At 36.7% G+C, this 18,358-nt stretch overlaps 1 protein-coding gene across 1 annotated transcript in view; it reads left to right on the top strand.

Moving 5' to 3' along the window:
* The window catches only part of pear1 (platelet endothelial aggregation receptor 1), an 85,178-nt gene that overhangs the window by 56,292 nt on the left and 10,528 nt on the right, over positions 1 to 18,358 (top strand). Inside the window, exons 6-12 of the mRNA XM_073846746.1 lie at positions 10,093 to 10,217; positions 10,417 to 10,538; positions 15,231 to 15,339; positions 15,424 to 15,560; positions 15,807 to 16,019; positions 17,199 to 17,373; positions 17,478 to 17,598. Of these exons, the coding sequence (XP_073702847.1) occupies positions 10,093 to 10,217; positions 10,417 to 10,538; positions 15,231 to 15,339; positions 15,424 to 15,560; positions 15,807 to 16,019; positions 17,199 to 17,373; positions 17,478 to 17,598 (1,002 nt within the window). The remainder of the gene's footprint in view (positions 1 to 10,092; positions 10,218 to 10,416; positions 10,539 to 15,230; positions 15,340 to 15,423; positions 15,561 to 15,806; positions 16,020 to 17,198; positions 17,374 to 17,477; positions 17,599 to 18,358) is intronic.

The following is an 18,358-nucleotide window of genomic DNA, read 5'->3' as shown; positions in this document are numbered from 1 at the left end:
TGCAGCATCCTAACTCTTTGAAATAACTATCCATTCTGATCAAACACAGATCATTTCATAATTATATAAAACTCCACGAATGAAAGAAAATAATAAAAAAAACATATCTGATCTCACTCTTCTCTGTGTGTGTTTGTGTGGTAAGTGGCTGAGTGTAAGGAGGGGGGATGGGTTGTAAGAGAAAGAGTCAGAGAGGAGGAGAGACAGTAAGGGTTAGTCCAAAGGGTTACTGTGAATGCATGTGCCAACTGGGCACCGTTTTCCTGATGCTATCGGGATGGCGACTGCACAGACGGCGAGGGCCCGGTCATCGCTGCTTGCAGCTTTAATTTTTTTTTTTTTTCAACCGTTGGGGCACTTTTGGGGGCCTTAACATACTCAAAAACTCTTGAAAATTTGCACACACGTTGGAATCTGCCGTCGTCCGGACGCCACAGAGGCTGGGACCAGGGCGTGGTTCAGGGCATCTACAGCGCCCCCTGGAACACAGTTTGAAAACTTGATGTACTGCGCACACATACTTGCACGTACTCATATGAAACTCGGTACACATATAGAACTCATCGAGCTGAACAACTTTTGTACTCTATGTCATGGGCTCCACGCAACAGGAAGTGAGATATTTAGGGCTGTTTAAAAAGCGCATGCTCTGGAATTTAACGTACTCCTCCCAGGAATTCCATGGGATTGTCACCAAACTCGGTCAGCATGATCTCAAGGCATTGGGGACGCTAAATTGCGAGGAGATTTTTGATATCTCGAACGGTTTGGCCGTGGCAAGGCGACAAAGTTATGGCAAGAAATGAGAAACAGGAAGTGTCTAATAACTGTTGCACACATTGCCTGATTCTGATGAAACTTCACCAGTTTGTTCCTTGTATGATGCCGATTCCATAAATGTGACTATTATGAGTCAAAGTTATAGCGCCACCAACTGGCAGCAGGAAACGTGTCATTTTCAAAATGCTTTGAAATCAGCCTCTTAATTTTACTCGATTTTCTTTAAACTTCATCAAAATCATGTCAAAACACGGCCGATAAGAATATGTAAAGGGGTCGATGATAAATCAAATGCTGTTGCCATGGCAACGTGTCAAACTTTAAAATTACATTCCTGTCTTTTCGAGGCAGATAACATGCTTAGAATTTCATGAAACTCAACACACACATCAATATTAATGATAGTTAGACACTGGCAAAAGGTCATAAATGGGCGTGGAGCAGGCACTCTATAGCGCCATCTTTTGACAAAAGTTGGGGGGTTAGTTTTTCCTACAGTCACCAAACTCTGTACATATATTGTTCTCATCAATCTGGACAACTTTCTAAATCAAACTCATTAGCTAAGACCAACAGAAAGCCGGCTATTTTGATTTGAAGGTGGATTTTTTGAAAAATCAGGTAGTAAACAAATTCACACTACTCCTAAGAACAACCAGCTGTTCACACCAAACTTTTTTAACATGAAGAGAAGATTCTGAAGATGTTAAATTGCGAGCGGATTTTGGATATCTCGAACGGTGTTGACGTGGTGATTTTTTAAAGATATAGTAAAAAACATAACCCTAATTTTTTATATCTTTAAAGTGCAGCATCCAAACTCTTTAAAACTTTTTTCACACAGAGATCTAATCATTCTGAGCAAGTGCTGGAAATATAAATTTTATACAAGCTTCAATGAATTAAAGAAAATTAAAAAAATAACTCAGAATCCTGCTGTCACTCTGGTGAATGTCTCTACAGTATGTGTGTGCGTTCAGTCAGGCACAGAGAAGCTCATTATTGCAGGGGGGAGGGGTGAGAGGCAGAGAGGGTGACAGAGTAGAGAGCCATCCTACAGACCATCTTTGAACAAAAAATGCACATATGTATTTTAATTACATAAATATGTCTGATCTTTGAGAGTCTGATATTTTGAGAAAATATAAAAGGTCACTTTGTCTTTCATTGTTCGTATTTTGCAGTTGTTGTTTTTTATTTATTTTTTACTTAACTGTACCATGAACTTGTCCTATTCAGTCACATAGCAAAAGATTTAAAAAAATACAACTTTTTAGCATGATCAATTTATCTTCATTGATAGACAATATTTACATAGTGTTATTTATTGAATATAAAATAATAATAATAAAAAAATATGACAAACTTTGACAACAAAACAAACATTATTGTTATCTCTTCAAAACATCTGAAAACCATAATTTTAAGATCAGTTATAAATATATATATATTACCCCGTTAAAATACTCAACTTGATTTTTAAAGATATTTTGAAAGAATGAAGAGTTTATAGAGCACTTTATTGTGTATTGCTGTACACCCACATGAACTGTGTTCATGTTCATGTTAATTCACAGTACATAAACTTTATATGAATACTTTTTTTAGCTTAATATTAATTAACATTAATAAATGCTATTTATTTATTGGTCATGTTATCTAATATAGTTAATTTTAACAAATGAAACTGGATGGCAACATTTTATATTTTGTGTGTATGTGTCTGTGTGTTGATTTTAAAGTGTAACCCTTTCAATTCTGTAAACTTAAAATCCAAACTAGCAGAGGATTACTGTGAATGCATGTGCCAACTGGGCACCATCTTCCTTATTGATTATTAGTTATGTAGCACTTAAGAGTGATGTCTTATAACAGGAGTCACCAGCAAAGCAATATCCACACAAAAATTGTACAGATAGGTAACAATGACATTTAAGCAGAAGTGGTGGATGTAAAGGAAGCAATAATAACATTTTGCTATCATCATGAATCATGTTCTTATCATCATTTGTAGCATACTGGTTCACAGTTGGCATTTATCTGAAGTCCTTGCATTGATTGCATTTAGTTAAATCAACATTATATTTGTTCAGTCTGATCTTGAAGCCTTAGAGATGTTAAATTGTGAAGATCTTGAGTTTTCATTAAAGGGCATGTCCGTGGTGGCCTGACAAAGTTTGATGTTTCTGCATAGACATAGAAGTGGTTATAACTTAGCCTGAAAATGTCTGATCTGCCACAAAATTCACAGGTTTGGTAAGAGTCCTGGCCTGAAGACACCTAAAGACCAATATTCAGATATTATCATAGCGCCACCTGTTGGCAGCAGGATATCTCATATATTTCACTAACTCAAACATACCAAGGTCAATCTGCACCAAACTTCATATGTTTGATAATAGTGCTGGCCTGAACACATCTACATGCCAATAATCAGTTATAGGCATAGCGCCACCAGCTGGCAGCGGCAAGTTTGGCACATTTAAGTGACTTTGACATATTTCTCCTACATTTACTGTATTAAAAGCATACTGCCCACCGTTTGCTGTTTTCCTGAAGCCACCGGTCGGCGGTGAGCCCGGGTGCGAGGGCCCGTTCATCGCTGCTCGCAGCTTTAATTGTAATTGTTACTAGTAAGTAGTGTTGTCACGGTACCAAAATTTCAGTATTCGGTACCAATACCATTGAAAATCCACGGTTCTCGGTACCAATTTCGGTACCAAAGCAAAACACAATAACATTAATTGAGCAACACACTATTTTTTATTAATAAAAAAAAAATAAAATGTACAAAAAACAGTGCCATTCTTTATACTAATGTAATATTTTGTTAAAAGTTTTTTCACAGGTTAAAGTATTTGTAAACATTTTAGTAATGAAATAACATCTAAATAAATTACAGGCATAAAAAATGTAAACAAGCTTCACCCAAAACTTTTTGTCATATTTCTGCTACTGTTGCTGAAAAACATCTGTACTGTTGTCTGTTTGAGTTCGCTGGGGTCTTTCATGATCTTCCTTAATCTGCAACTGTAAAAAGAAATATAATATACTTAAGTAAAGCCATGGCCTAAGTCTGACCAGATGCAACATTAGATCATTGACACCAGCAAAATATGAATTTTCAGTAAAAAACTAACCTCAGCTGTTATAATAAATTAAGATAAGATTACATATATTAAGACAAGTGTCTATCACAGATGAAAACTGCAGTATTAAAAACACTTTACAATTTTCATTTGTTAGATAACATCGCCTAACAATAAACAGTAGTTAACATTACATGGCAATTATTCTTTGTGAGGTTAGGCTAATTTCAACATTTACTAATGCATAAAATCATATTAATCTGTTAAACATGAACAAACATGATCATGTCTTTTTGTATTAAATAACATTCACAAACATGAATTAATGTTGTAAAAATATGTTTCACTTACTTTAAGTTTATGTTAGATGATGCATGAATTTGATCTTATTTTAAAGTATTACCAAACTAAACAGGGGATAAAACGTGTTTTATTTGATTGTACTTTTATTCAATCCAAACTGCATTCATATTTATCCAGTCAAGAATAAACCTAGAACGTTTTCTGACAGACTCGTATTAAGGACATAAACATTGTTAACGACACATACATTTGTACATTCTCTAACACATATATTTTGGATACACATGTCATTTGTGTAAAAAATAGTAAATAAATCATGTCCTTATTTTTTTTACTCTAACAAAAGTTATAGGAGCGTTGGTTCAAATTCATTCTAAGGCCCAGCATATTAGCGTTAGCCGCGCTTATGCTAACGATTCACTACACAAACGGTGATGTTTATTTCAGTCTGACATTCAAATTAAAATATGCAATAATGCTCTAAATATGAAATTAAAATGAAACTTACCTTACTTGAACTCTTTCATTTGATCCCGGAGTCGATCTTTGAGGTGTTTTAAGTTTGATGTTTCCTCCTTTCGAGAGAACCTAGACGACATCTTTTGCAAATAGTTTTTTGATGATCTATGATATTCGCCTTGTTCAGCCGCAAATCCAAACTATTTGGAGCAAGCCTGGCTCTTTTTTTGTCAACAAGTGGAGTCAGAGCCGCGGCATCAGCAGCACCGCTGAATAGAGCGCAACTGTGCAGTGCGTGAGAGCGCACCTTTTGTATAGCGTATCAAGAACCGGGTTGACCGGATAGTCGGTACCACCGGTACTTAAGAAAACCTGGTACCGTAACGTTTTAATTTTTTTAGTACCGACTTGGTACCGAAGTACCGGGACTTTTGACAACACTACTAGTAAGAATTCAGTTGTAGAGCTCTCTAATGGGAATTGTTACTAGTAAGAATTGAACTAGAGCACTCTCTAATTGGCATTGTTACTAGTAGGAATTAAATTATAGAGCTCTCTAATTCAATTTTTACTAGTAAAAATGCAATTACGACAAGTAACACTTAGTATATTTTAGGCTAAAACGGCTTGCCATATTCTACAACTGAAACACTGACTGTCCAATACATGAACATCCAGTGTTTACTGTGAAAAACTGTGGTTTTAGAAGAGTACAATGCCTTACAGGCTCCTAAGTGGAGTTTGCCTAAGTGTAATGGAAACTCAAAGCTCTGGTTCTAAGCAGAAGACCTTTCTCTTTAATTTGGTCCTGCTCTTTGTTTGGTTGGACTGTGAAACCCCATTATTAGCTTGAGTTGGCAGAAGGAGGCTTGACACTTCCTGAATGCCTGTGTGTTGGGAGGTTTGTGGGAAATTAGAGAGGTTTGAGGTTTTAAACACACATTTCTCCCACTCTGTCATGAGAGACCAAAGGCCAAATTCTATGGAACTGCTAAACAACTTCTTGTTTGTTTAAAATACAAATAAGATCATTTTTAAGTATTTACAAAAAACAGCCTTCAGAATAAACTAAAAGGTACAGGGCATGCTGCACAAAGCTTGTCCATAAATACATTTTTGCGTTAGAAAGAGATTCACAGCTAACTATTTAAGTATGGGCTTCTGGGAAAGTGCCTTTTAAGACTAGACCTTTAACCCAACAACAGCTTTCCTCTCAGGGACTAGAGAGGAATTTTCCCACATTTAAAAAAGCTCCTCCATATCTACTGGAAATGTGCTGTTTGATAAAACTACTTATATTTGATTCACCTTCAGACAATATAAATAAAAAGCAGATAATTTTCCTTCTCTTTGTCCATGAGAGTCACAGTCACATGGTCAAAGAGAGTGAAAATGATCCGCTTCATATTCATTGTTTATAATATTCCATCGCAAGTTTGACATTTCAGATGAGGCTGATTGATCCTGAGGGACTTCAGGGCAGAGGGGCTTGGGAACAAAAAGCTGGACTTGTAATGTAACTCATGGAAGCAGCCTTGAGTTGAAAATCAATCAAATTCTGAGGCTTCCTCTTGTCTGTTTAAAGTGCTATGAATTTTCTTTGAGCACTAGTTGTATGTCAGCTGAGTGTTTGAATGGAGACAGCTGGTGAGCTCCAGTTCTTAAAGCCTGACATGTGAACATGAGGTGCTGGAATCATTCACCTCCCCTCTTGTCAAAGTGTCAGACCCCGGGACTTTAAAACTCTGTCCTGAAGTAGAAGATACTTCAGAATAAATCTTTCACAAACAGTCTGCCGAATATATAAAAACTATCATAAAGATTTGTGAAAACAGTGATGTCATGCACCTTCGCATTGCACGTTAAAGGGTTAGTTCAGCCAAAAATTCTGTCATTAATTACTCACCCTCATGTCATTCCAAACCCATAGGAACATCAAATTAGGATATTTTTGATGAAATCTAAGAGCTTTCTGTCCCTGTTTAGACAGCAACGCAACTGATACATTAAAGGCCCAAAAAAGTAGTAAGGACATCATTAAAATAGTCCATGTGACAGCAGTGGTTCAACCGTAATATTATAAAGCTACAAGAATACTTTTTGTATTTTCAAAAACATTAAAAAAAAAAATCTTACTGACCCTAAACTTTTGAATGGCAATATATATATATACAGTTAAAGTCAAAAGTTTACATACACCTTGCAGAATCAGCAAAATGTTAATTTTACCAAAATAAGAAGGATCATACAAAATGCATGTTATTTTTTATTTAGTACTGACCTGAATAAGGTATCTGACATAAAAGACGTTTACATATAGTCCACAAGAGAAAATAATAGTTGAATTTATAAAAATGACCCTGTTCAAAAGTTTACATACGCTTGATTCTTAAAGGGGTCCGATTATGCTCTTTTACAAAGTCTTTATTTTGTTTTGGGGGTGCACTAGAACATGCTCTCATTCTTGGTGGTTCGCATTATTTTTCACATAATTTACATTATTACAATAGCTTTTTCCCCAGGCTGGCACAAATGGCTTGAGTTGTTCCGGGTTTGATGAAGGTCCGCCTCCCGAAAAACAAAATGTGTTGTGATTGGTTAGCAGTCCCACTGCATTTCAAATGGCGAACAGCTTCGACAGTGTTTCAGTCCTGCCACGCCTCTTCCCAAAGCAGCAAACTAGATTAAAGTGATTCTTACATTTTAAATATGGATATTTTTCTTACAAAAACACATCGGATTGCTACAGGAGGCTTTTACTGCAACCAATGATCGTCACTCTAGTCAATGCTTGTGTTTACATCACCCGCAGCTCCACATGTGTTTCGGCCCTCTATTCGCACATGTCAACGGCGCGGCTCCAGCACGGCTACCGGAGCAGTTCGCGGACACTTTAGTCAATGCTCTCGTTTATACGAGCCGCCCTGTGGCTCGCTGAAGCATCCCAGAAGCGGCTGTCCATGCTACATCGCTAAAGTTAGGCGAATCCCCTACCTCGTCCCTCCCCACCCGCCAACGATTTGAATTTCCGTAGACGGGATTTATTCGAATGATATTCTAATGGGCCGCGTTGTGACATCATAGCATCCAGAAAACAAACGCTGTAGTCCAAAGGAGCCGTTCGTTTGTAGTTCTTGAAAAGGACGTTTTTAAAAACTAAATATCTCCCTTTGGAGTGGACTTTGAGATTTGTAACTTTGTAGATGTTTTTTATGCCCAAATATACACACCACACACTGGCTAAAATTCAAAAAGTAAAAAGCATAATAGGACCCCTTTAATACCGTGTTGTTACCTGAATGATCCACAGCTGTGTTTTATTTATTTATTGATTTGTTTAGTGATACAGTGAACAGTTAAACTGCCTGCTGTTCTTCAGAAAATTCTTCAGGTCTCACAAATTCTTTGGTTTTTCAGCATTTTTGTGTATTTGAACCCTTTCCAATAATGACTGTATGATTATAAGATCCATCTTTTCACACTGAGGACAACTGAGGGACTCACATGCAACTATTGCAGAAGGTTCAAACCAGTGGCGATTTCTTTAAGACTGCAAGGGAAGCTCAGCTTCCCCTATAATGTCACAAAATTAATGGTTAAATTATGTACTATTGTATTAACATTTTATTGACTAAAAATGCTTTAGAAAGCGTTCATCTCTCATTAGAGTTCGTTCAGAATCAGTTAGATATAGCAGGTCAGCTGACTTGATTTTCTTCTCATACATTCCCGTAGCGTCACAGTGCATTTCCCCATTGAAGCCCAGCGTCCATTGACTTGAATGCCGCTGGTTTGAAACTAGACGGTCATTGGATAAACGCTGCGATTATGTCCCGCCCACGGACGCTCAGCGTCTCTGGGGGTGAATGAGGAGTGGGCTGGCCTGGACTCCGAGCTTCTGCGTGATGATTGGAGGGTCTGTCGAAAGATTGCATCTCCTTTTGACTGACAGCGATTTTGTACTGAATCGCTGAAGCTATTTGCGCTCAGTCCCATCGCGGATTTCTCAAATTCAGTCGAAATAAAAACTGCTGCAACCTATTTCTTTATATTTGCTTGGCGAAATTGCTTGATTTTCATCATACATTTCACACAATTATACACCACATTCCTTGTTTCACTTTTACAGAGTTTAAAAATTTTTTAGATCGAAAATGAGCTTCCCCTATTTGACAGACCAGTAACCGCCACTGGTTCAAACGCTCACTGATGGCTTCAGTAGGAAACACAATGCATCAAGAGCCAGGTGTGTAAACTTTTGAACAGAATGGAGATGTGTACATTTTTCTTATTTTGCCTATATATCATGGTTTTTTTCCATTAAGTACTGCTCTTGAGAAGCCACATAAATTATTTTCATGTTTCCCAGAAGACAAAATAAGTGAAATTTTCTCTGATATTCAAATTCAAAGTTTTCACTCCGTCTCTTAATGCATTGTTTTTCGTTCTGAAGCATCAGTGAGTGTTTGAACCTTCTGTAATAGTTGCATATGAGTCCCTCAGTTGTCCTCAGCATAAAAATATGGATCTTATAATCATACAGTCATTGTTAGAAAGGGTTCAAAAACACAAAAATGCTGAAACAGCACAGAATTTGTGAGACCTGAAGGATTTCGAGAACAAGGAGAAACAAGGGACTCATAAACATCACAAAACAAATCAAAACAAAAACACAGCTGTTGATCATTCAAGTAACAACACAGTATTAAGAATCAAGTGTATGTAAACTTTTGAACGGGGTAATTTTTATAAATTCAACCATTATATGAAAACGTCTTTTATATGAAATATCTTATTCAGGTTAGTACCAAATAAAAAAACATGTATTTCGTATGATCCCTCTTATTTTGTTAAAATAATTAGCATTTTGCAAAGAAAGAAACCATTCAATACATTAGAATACAGAAGTTAACTAGTATCGTAGAAGCCAAATGAGCTCAGATCCTCACTGAATAATGGTCTCTTTGAGTTCAGAGATGCTTTCTTAGTAATGAGCTCTTCATCTTGACATGCTCTGTGTGAGTGTGTGTGTGTACATGTCTGTTTCTGTGATGGATTCCTCCTCTTAACCCCTAAAGGCTACGTGTCATCAGTTTAGGTTGTGTCATGACCGAAATCCAATCCCTGTGTGAGCACTGGCCTGAGCTCTCTCTGAGGTCCAGCCAAACTCCATCTGTAAAATTTCCCATTTGAAACTCATTCCTTCTGTTGAGCTCCGTGCAAATTCTCTGGTCAATCACTCTATCCATTTGTTATGCTCTAAATGCCAGGGATGCTCAAGAGAATCTCTGAAGCATTTAGGAATCCTTCAACACTGATTTGCTCAAATGACTAAACACAGTCAGACCGAATTAAGACAATAAGAAAACCACTTTAATCCACTTTGAAATGCATCTAAACAGACTTTATAATATGTGTTTGCCAATCTCTCAGATTTAGTTGAATTTGTGTTTTTGTTTAGCATGTAATGCCCAGCATTGGGGTCCAGAGTGTAGGCAGCACTGTGAGTGCCAGAACGGGGGAGTGTGTGACGTTATTAAAGGAAGCTGTCAATGCCCAGCCGGATACACTGGTGAACACTGCCAGGTACAGCCACACCAACAGCCTCTTTATTGAGCTTGATGTGGTAGCATGTAAATTACTTGGTTTTATATTTTATGTTGAGATGAAGTATACTTTACATTTTCATTTTACTGTGAGATTTGAGAGACGATATTCAAAAAGTTAATATTACTGTCTATTTACAGTTTAATTGTTTTAATCAAGCATATTTTCTTTTTGTCAGGACCCCTGTCCTGCGAAGTTGTATGGTCAGGGCTGTCTGCAGCAGTGCCAGTGTGGAACAGGAGGATTCTGCAATAAAACCACTGGAGAATGTGTGTGCAGAGATGGATTTACTGGAACTCTGTGAGTACAAGAAGTACCTTTGAAATAATAATGCGGTTTCTTACTGCTCTCTGTATATTATGGAAAGGTTTCAAATTATGAATTTACTTTAGTCACATAAGCCCGTGTATATTTTTACAAAAATCATATTATCCTAATTTTAAAGGGTTTCACTGACATTATATACAATACATGTATACAAGTTGTGTCATGCATATATGTAATGTACAGTAAACATCTGTCTTCTTAATCTTTGCTGCATTTCACTAGTTCGCTTTTGCATATAATGAACAGCGTAAAGTTAAGCGTGTTTGGCATGCTGTCCGGGAGAGGGCTCCGAGCTCGGTAGTCATTCCCGAGCCCGGGGCACTCCCCCTGCCCAGGGAGAGGGGTCCGAGCTCGGCCTTTGGCCCGAACCCAATGGCGCTCCCCGCTTTTCTGCGGAGAAAAAGAAAAAGGGGAGGGTGGGAGGGATGCTGGAATCAGAGATAGCTGAAGGTAGGACTGCTTGGTTATTTAAAGGAACTGTAGTAATTGGATAGGGAGAGTGGCTGGTTAGGTAGTGATTGCTGATGATGAATTGGCCGTGTTAATTATCTGCGCGAGCTCCTCCTGAAATTTGTTAATGAAACATCACTTAGTTCAAAAACACACATTTAATTTGAGTGTCTTAGTATTGGAAAAGCCATGTTTATATGTGACCCTGGACCACAAAACCAGTCTTAAGTCGCTGGGGTATACTTGTAGCAATAGCCAAAAATATATGGTATGGGTCAAAATTATTGATTTTTCTTTTATGCCAAAAATCATTAGGAAATTAAGTAAATATCATGTTCCATGAAGATTTTTTGTAAAATTCCTACTATAAATATATCAAAATGTAATTTTTGATTAGTAAAATGCATTGTTAAGAACTTAATTTGGAGAACTTTAAAGGTGATTTTCCAAGTATTTTGATTTTTTTGCACCCTCAGATTCCAGATTTTCAAATAGTTGTATCTCAGCCAAATATTGTCCTATCCTAACAAATCATATATCAATAGGAAGCTTATTTATTGAGCTTTCATATGATGTATACATCTCAGTTTTGTAAAATTTAACCTTATGACTGGTTTTGTGGTCCAGGGTCACATATAGTATTTGATTAATATTTTGAAATGTATTTTTCGAATTTTCATTTTCGGTTATATTTTAGTAAGTAGTTTAGTGTATTTATGCCATTTTTATTAGTTTTTTTTTTTTAATAATCTTAAATTTATGCATTACATTTCGCTGCTTAGACAGCATTTATGATTTTACTGATGAATTACTGAAACAGTTTTTTGATTAACAACAACACTAACTTCATGCATGTTATTTCATGTACTAATTTTACAATATTCAGATTACATTTTCTTTCCATTACAAATTAAATGACCAGCATACCAATTTGAATGAAAATGTGAAAAATTAGTTTCAGAAATCTTCAGAATCTGAACTTTTGTACAAAAGACAGGGTTTATATGGTCTTTAAAAATCTGAATAAGTCATGGAAATTTCCAGGCCTGTAACAGCTTTGGAAAAATAAATAAACTTTTGTAAAAGTCACGGAAATTTATTTCACCAATCTCTGTATAATAGAATTATGTTTAATCAGGTCCTGAATTTCGGTGCGGGATTGTGCATATATAGCATAGTTTACATAGTTTTATTAATTCCCGCAACTTACATGTTTTAAATGAGGGAAATTCCTCCACACATTTATTCAATATAGCATGTAGGTTACATGAGTAAATAAATCCACATAGACTGTCAGCTTGAATCAGTCATTTGAAAACCGCCTTAAGTGATTCAGCTGTACCACGTCTTCTCTCTTTCTTGTCTCAAAGTGGCTTCGCATTGGCACATTTTAAAGGGGTCATGAGATGGATTTTTTAAAATTATTGTTCCTTGAGGTTTACTTATAATGTTTACAAAGTTTTTTGCACAAAAAAAAAACAAATAAACATGGAAAAAATTTGTATTTTTAACCCTCATTCTGAACCTCTCTCTGAAACAGGCTGTTTTTAAGGGGCGTGGCCTATGTTGACATCTCCCTCTGGAGGCAGAGTTTATGCAAACGACTGGGGCTAGCTAACATCACCTTGTCCCATAGCATCCAAAACGAGCCATTTTTGGAGCTTGATTAAATAAATGCTTTGTTTATAATGACAAGGACCTCTTAAGCTAAAAAACTTGCAGGATGTTTTAATAGTAAAAAGACCTCTTATATCCCAAAGGATCAAGGCGAATTTGATTTCTCATGCCATCACCTTTAAGCCATTCGGTACTCGCATGCTCCAAAGGCTGGTTTCTGTGCGCTCACAGTCCAAAGTGTGCGCTTATAAAGTCACTTTGCGAGTATCATATTGATTTATTTTTCATAGTTTGTCACACTAAAGCGGCCAAATACAAACAAAATTATGTCAAAATGGCTGTCCTGGCGAGAATCTTTATAAACACAGACGGTTTCGTCTTAAGTGAATGTAAACTGTTGAAAGAGAAAACACATGTTTATTAGATCTGTGCATTGTCTTCTGACAGCAGCCTAATAAAGCTGTGCCGTCTATCATTAATGTTAATCAAACAACAAAGACAGAAAATAACTCAATGCTCTTGGCTGAATAATTTTTGTAACTTTAATCTGTTTTTAATCTACAGTTTATTCAATTTCTGTATATTTTTGTGCCTAAATACTACTGTTAGACTGAAACAGTTTCCAAAACAAAATGCACCTCCTGAGTTTATTATTAAAACAAATAGAGAGCAACGAGTAGCATAGTTTTATTTTAGTTAACATCTGCTATGATAAATTGGACCAGATTTGTATTCTTTTTGTAAACTAATGGAACATTAGGTCATGAATACTGTCTCAAAAGTCAAAAGTCATGTAAATTTATTTGTAAAAATGTGTACGAACCCCTAAAGGAGTTGATGTTCACTGTAACAGATTTACTTATTTGGTTAGTGGCCAAGAAGGTGTGCATCTGAAAAATCTATTATTTTTACTCCATAGCGATTTGTGGTTTTACATCTTCACTATGGCGTTATTTTAATGACAAATGTCGAGAGCGCATTATTGTAGCGCGAAAGCATATTAACATCATGTGCAAGCACGAATCTCTCTCCTCGCACACGGATTTCCTTTGTTCTCGCACAAAACCGGACGCGCGCTCTCAGATATTCGCTGCTCTCGCTTAGAGAGAGTGCACGCACTTAAAACCTGTCTCTCCCCTTGAGCAAAGTGTATGTGCACGTGCGCTCAAACATTGATTTCTGCACACTCACAAATCTCTCTGTGCTCATGCTCTATATATATATATATATATATATATATATATATATATATATATATATATGAAGTATTTTCCGTCCTGGATTAAACATTGTCAAAATCTATTAACCAATCAGATTTCCTCTGATGAAAGTGTTATGTTATGTGAAATATTATGTATAAATACTAATGTATTTCTCATAACATACGTGAATTATGTTATTAGAAATGCATTTGCAGACAATGCAATTATCTGTAACTGTCATATAAATGCAATTCACTGTTTTAGAGGAGAGTGCCATTGAATTTGTTGGTAATATGAAGTGTTTTCGTAAAAAAAAAACTTTTCAGAACTAAAAGCAAACACTAATTTAAAAAGAAATCTAAATAAATGTCCAAACAGCAGCGATTCTAGCAGAGCATTTGTTGTGTTATACTTTGTATCAGTTAGTAATTTAATGTTGATTTGATATGAATTGTTACTTTTTAACATTTATTGCAATGAAAATTCAGTTGAAGTATCTGAATTAATGACACAACACTGACCTTTTATATGAAGTCTTTGCTTGACTATACAACTGGACAGAGGTTAATGATATGTACAAATCATCCAAGCAGCCAATTCCTAGCATAGGCCTATAGGCTACATTTGATTTACATTGCTAAATATGATTAAACTGAAAAAAATTAAAATAAAGATCCATCTTTGATTATCAAAATAATTCCAGGTGCACTTCACTCCCAGCCAATTAGATTTAGAGTGTAGGCTCTAATTTCAGTAGTTTCATTGGTCAGTCATGGAAGTCTGATTAGTTAAATCTTTATTTATATAGCACCTTTTAAAACAGTGTTTACAAAGTACATTACAGAGAGATGCATGTATGCATTCACAGAAAATACAACAATAAAATAGGAAATACAACAACGAATACAACTATAAAAAGTCAAGGAAAGGCTCCAGTGAAAAGTTTTGTTTTGAGATACTTTTTAATGCATAATGATACATTTTTGACAATGTTTAATCCAGGAGCAACAATCCTTCATATATATATATATATATATATATATATATATAGCGCATGAGCACAGAGAGATTTGCGAGTGTACAGAACACCGTTTGAGCGCGCACACACACACTTTGCGCAAGAGGAGAGACACATTTTGAGTCCACGCACTCTGTCTAAGTGAGAGCAGCGAATATCTGAGAGCGCGCGTCCGGTTTTGTGCGAGAGTAAAGGAAATCCGCGTGCGAGCAGAGAGATTTGTGCTCGCTCATGATATTAATATGCTTTCGCGCTACAATAATGCGCTTTCGACATTTGTCATTAAAATAACGCCATACTTCACAATCTTAAAACACCATTGTTTGCCCAGGTTTGAATTGATCAGAATTTTCACGTTAACGTATTTCTGTCACTCAGGTGCTCGGAGCCTTGCATTAGACTAAGCCGCTGTCCTGCACGCTGCCCATGTCAGAATGGAGGCATCTGCCAGGGGAGAGGGGTGTGTTTGTGTCCACCTGGCTGGATGGTGAGTAATCAGTTGATTTGTTTGGATTTTTTGTTTGCTTATTCTTTGTTGAACATCCAATTTCAGCCTCTCTCTCTGTTTTAGGGTGCAGTATGTACTGAGCGGTGTCCACCGGGCCGCTACGGTCCAAACTGTGCTAAAGAATGCTTGTGCCATAATGGAGGCCACTGTGATCCAGAAATAGGCCAATGTCAGTGTGATGCAGGCTACACTGGAGAAAGGTCTGCATCATTTTAATATTTACATTTTGCATTATTTTTTCCCAACTGTCTGCATTGACACTTATTTTTTTGAGTCACAATCCACCAGTTAAGAAACTATGTTCTAAATGGCAATTGGTTGTAGTTGGGCATTTGAAGTATCTGGTAATGTAATTAAGGATTTGTAGCTCTAGAAATTTTTTTTGAGCAGCTTGTTGTATGTTACTGTATGATTCCCTATTGACTGAGCATGTGTCTCTTGTGAAGGTGTAACGAGGAGTGTCCAGTGGGTACGTACGGTGAGGACTGTAAGGGTGTGTGTGACTGTGCTAACGGAGCACGGTGCTATAACATCCACGGTGGCTGTCTGTGCGAGCCGGGGTTTAAGGGGCCACGCTGTGATCACAGGATGTGTTCTGAAGGGACCTACGGCATGCACTGCGAACACCGCTGCCTCTGCAACTCACAAAACACTCTCAGGTGTGCTGTGTGCTTCCATGTCTGTTACTGATGATTACTAACTTTGATTTGCCACAGTTTGAACACAACTAATACTAAAAAATCCATGCATTTTGTTCTTAGAACCAGTGTTATTTTAGCAATCATTTTATTAACATTTTGAATTAGATTTTATTTATATATTTTCAGTTTTCATTTAATATTAGTTTTTTTTTTGTCATTTTATGCGCTTTTGTGTTTTTATTAGTTTTTACTTCAGTAATTTATTTCCATTACTTCCCTATTTCGGTTAGCTTTATTCTCATTAAATAAATGTAATCATTTTAATATTCGTATTAAGTTTTGTTAAAAGGATTAGTTTACTTTCAGAATAAAAATTTTGATGATCATTTACTCAACCCCATTTCATCCAAGATGTTCCTCAGTCGCAAAGAAATTACATTTTTTGAGAAAAACATTCCAGGATTTTTCTCCATATAGTGGACTTCAATGGGAACCAATGAGTTGAACTAAACTGCCATTTTAATGTAGCTTATAATGCCCCTAAATGATTCCAGCCGAGGTCTTATATAGAGAAACGATCTGTCATTTTCTAAAAAAAAAATAATAAAATTATATGCTTTTTAGCCACAAATTTGTAAGCTTTGTAAACACTGGGCTGGTACTTCTGCCTATGTCACATGTGACCTTTTCAATGTGACTATATAATGTGTGAGGTCAAGCTAGTGCAAGACGAGCAATTTGGTTAAAAAGTATATATTTTATTATTATTTTTTAGAAAATGGCAGATTGTTTTGCTAGGTAAGACCCTTATTCCTCAGCTGGGATCACGTAGATAACTTTGAAGCTAAATTGAAACTGCAATTTGGACCTTCAACCCTTTGGCCCCCACAGAAGTCCACTATATGAAGAAAAATCCTGTAATGTTTTCCTCAAGAAAACTTAATTCATTTGTGACTGAAGAAAGAAAGATATGAACATCTTGGATGACATGGGGGTGATTAAATTATTAGAATTTTTTCTCAATATATTTAGTAGTTTTAGTTAATAACAACTGACCAATTAGTTCTATTAACCAATTAATCATTGTATTTAATAACCAAATGCTGTTTGATAACAAATTTTTTTTTTTTTTTAATTTAGCTTGAGTAATTTCCCCATGTGTCATTCTATGTACTGATTGTGTCATGGATATTACAGCTGTCATCCTCTGAAGGGGGAGTGTACCTGTCAGCCTGGGTGGGCGGGGCTATACTGTAATGAAACCTGTGCTCAAGGTCACTACGGTAACGGTTGCCTGGAGCCCTGTCTCTGTGTGAATGGAGGGATGTGTGACACAGTGACAGGCGAGTGCCACTGTGCGCCCGGATACAGGGTGAGTGGACAGACATGATCACAAACAAAATAACTTCCTAAATACCACATAATATTCCACATTAATATTCTTGTGTGTGTGTGTGTGTGTGTGTGTGTGTGTAGGGACAACACTGTGAGAAACTTTGTGAGGATGGTTTCTATGGGAAGGGCTGCTTGTCTCCCTGTACCTGTGTAAACTCTATAGCCTGCTCTCCCATCGATGGAACATGCTTCTGTAAAGAAGGTAAGTTCTGATACACATTAAACATTAAAGGGAACCCCAGGTAAGACTTGTATGCCTTAATATAACATAATTGATGTCTCTTACTGAAATATGTAGTAGAAAACCCATTAAAGATTTACATTATTTAAAAAATCCACATTGTTTTATACATATTTTGGACTATGGGGGGGCGCCATTATTTCGATGACGTGAAATGGTTGCACTTTGGGAGCTACTGGCACTACTTGTTGTTATTTTTACCGCTACATAACTAAAAAATAAAATATTGATACGATGACCACAGCTACTGAAAGAGCTTACAGGTGGTGATGGACATAAGGGTAGGCTTAAGGAGTCTAATGCCCCCACATATCGAGTGAAATCCAAGCTGAGAAACTCCTTCAGTTGCTGTGGCGTCATGACAAGCACTGGCATGTTTACATCCTGCCAGGATGGCATCTAGCGTTTCTTGTCTCGGCCGTTTGTTAGCTCTTACAGTAGCTGTGGTCTACTAGCAGCCTCAAAGGCATCCGGGCTAAAGTGGAGAGAACAAAGACGTGGGTCTTTAGGAATTTTTATTAGTCCACAGGCATCTTCCAATTCTTGTCTCCTCTTTGTATCACTAGGAAAGCAGTGAAAACTTCTCTTGTTGCCTTTTGACTGAAAATGAAAACCAAAAGCCGCACAATGTGGCATCAAATCAGTATCTTCAGAGATGTGTAAAAATAGCAACAAGTAGGGCTAGTAGCTCACTTAGTGCAACCATTTTACGTCATCGAAA

Source organism: Garra rufa, chromosome 9 (genome assembly GCF_049309525.1).
Source record: "Garra rufa chromosome 9, GarRuf1.0, whole genome shotgun sequence".
Lineage (NCBI taxonomy): Eukaryota > Metazoa > Chordata > Actinopteri > Cypriniformes > Cyprinidae > Garra > Garra rufa.
Note: the sequence above shows the minus strand (reverse complement) of the source record. Positions and strands in the feature narration are given on the sequence as shown.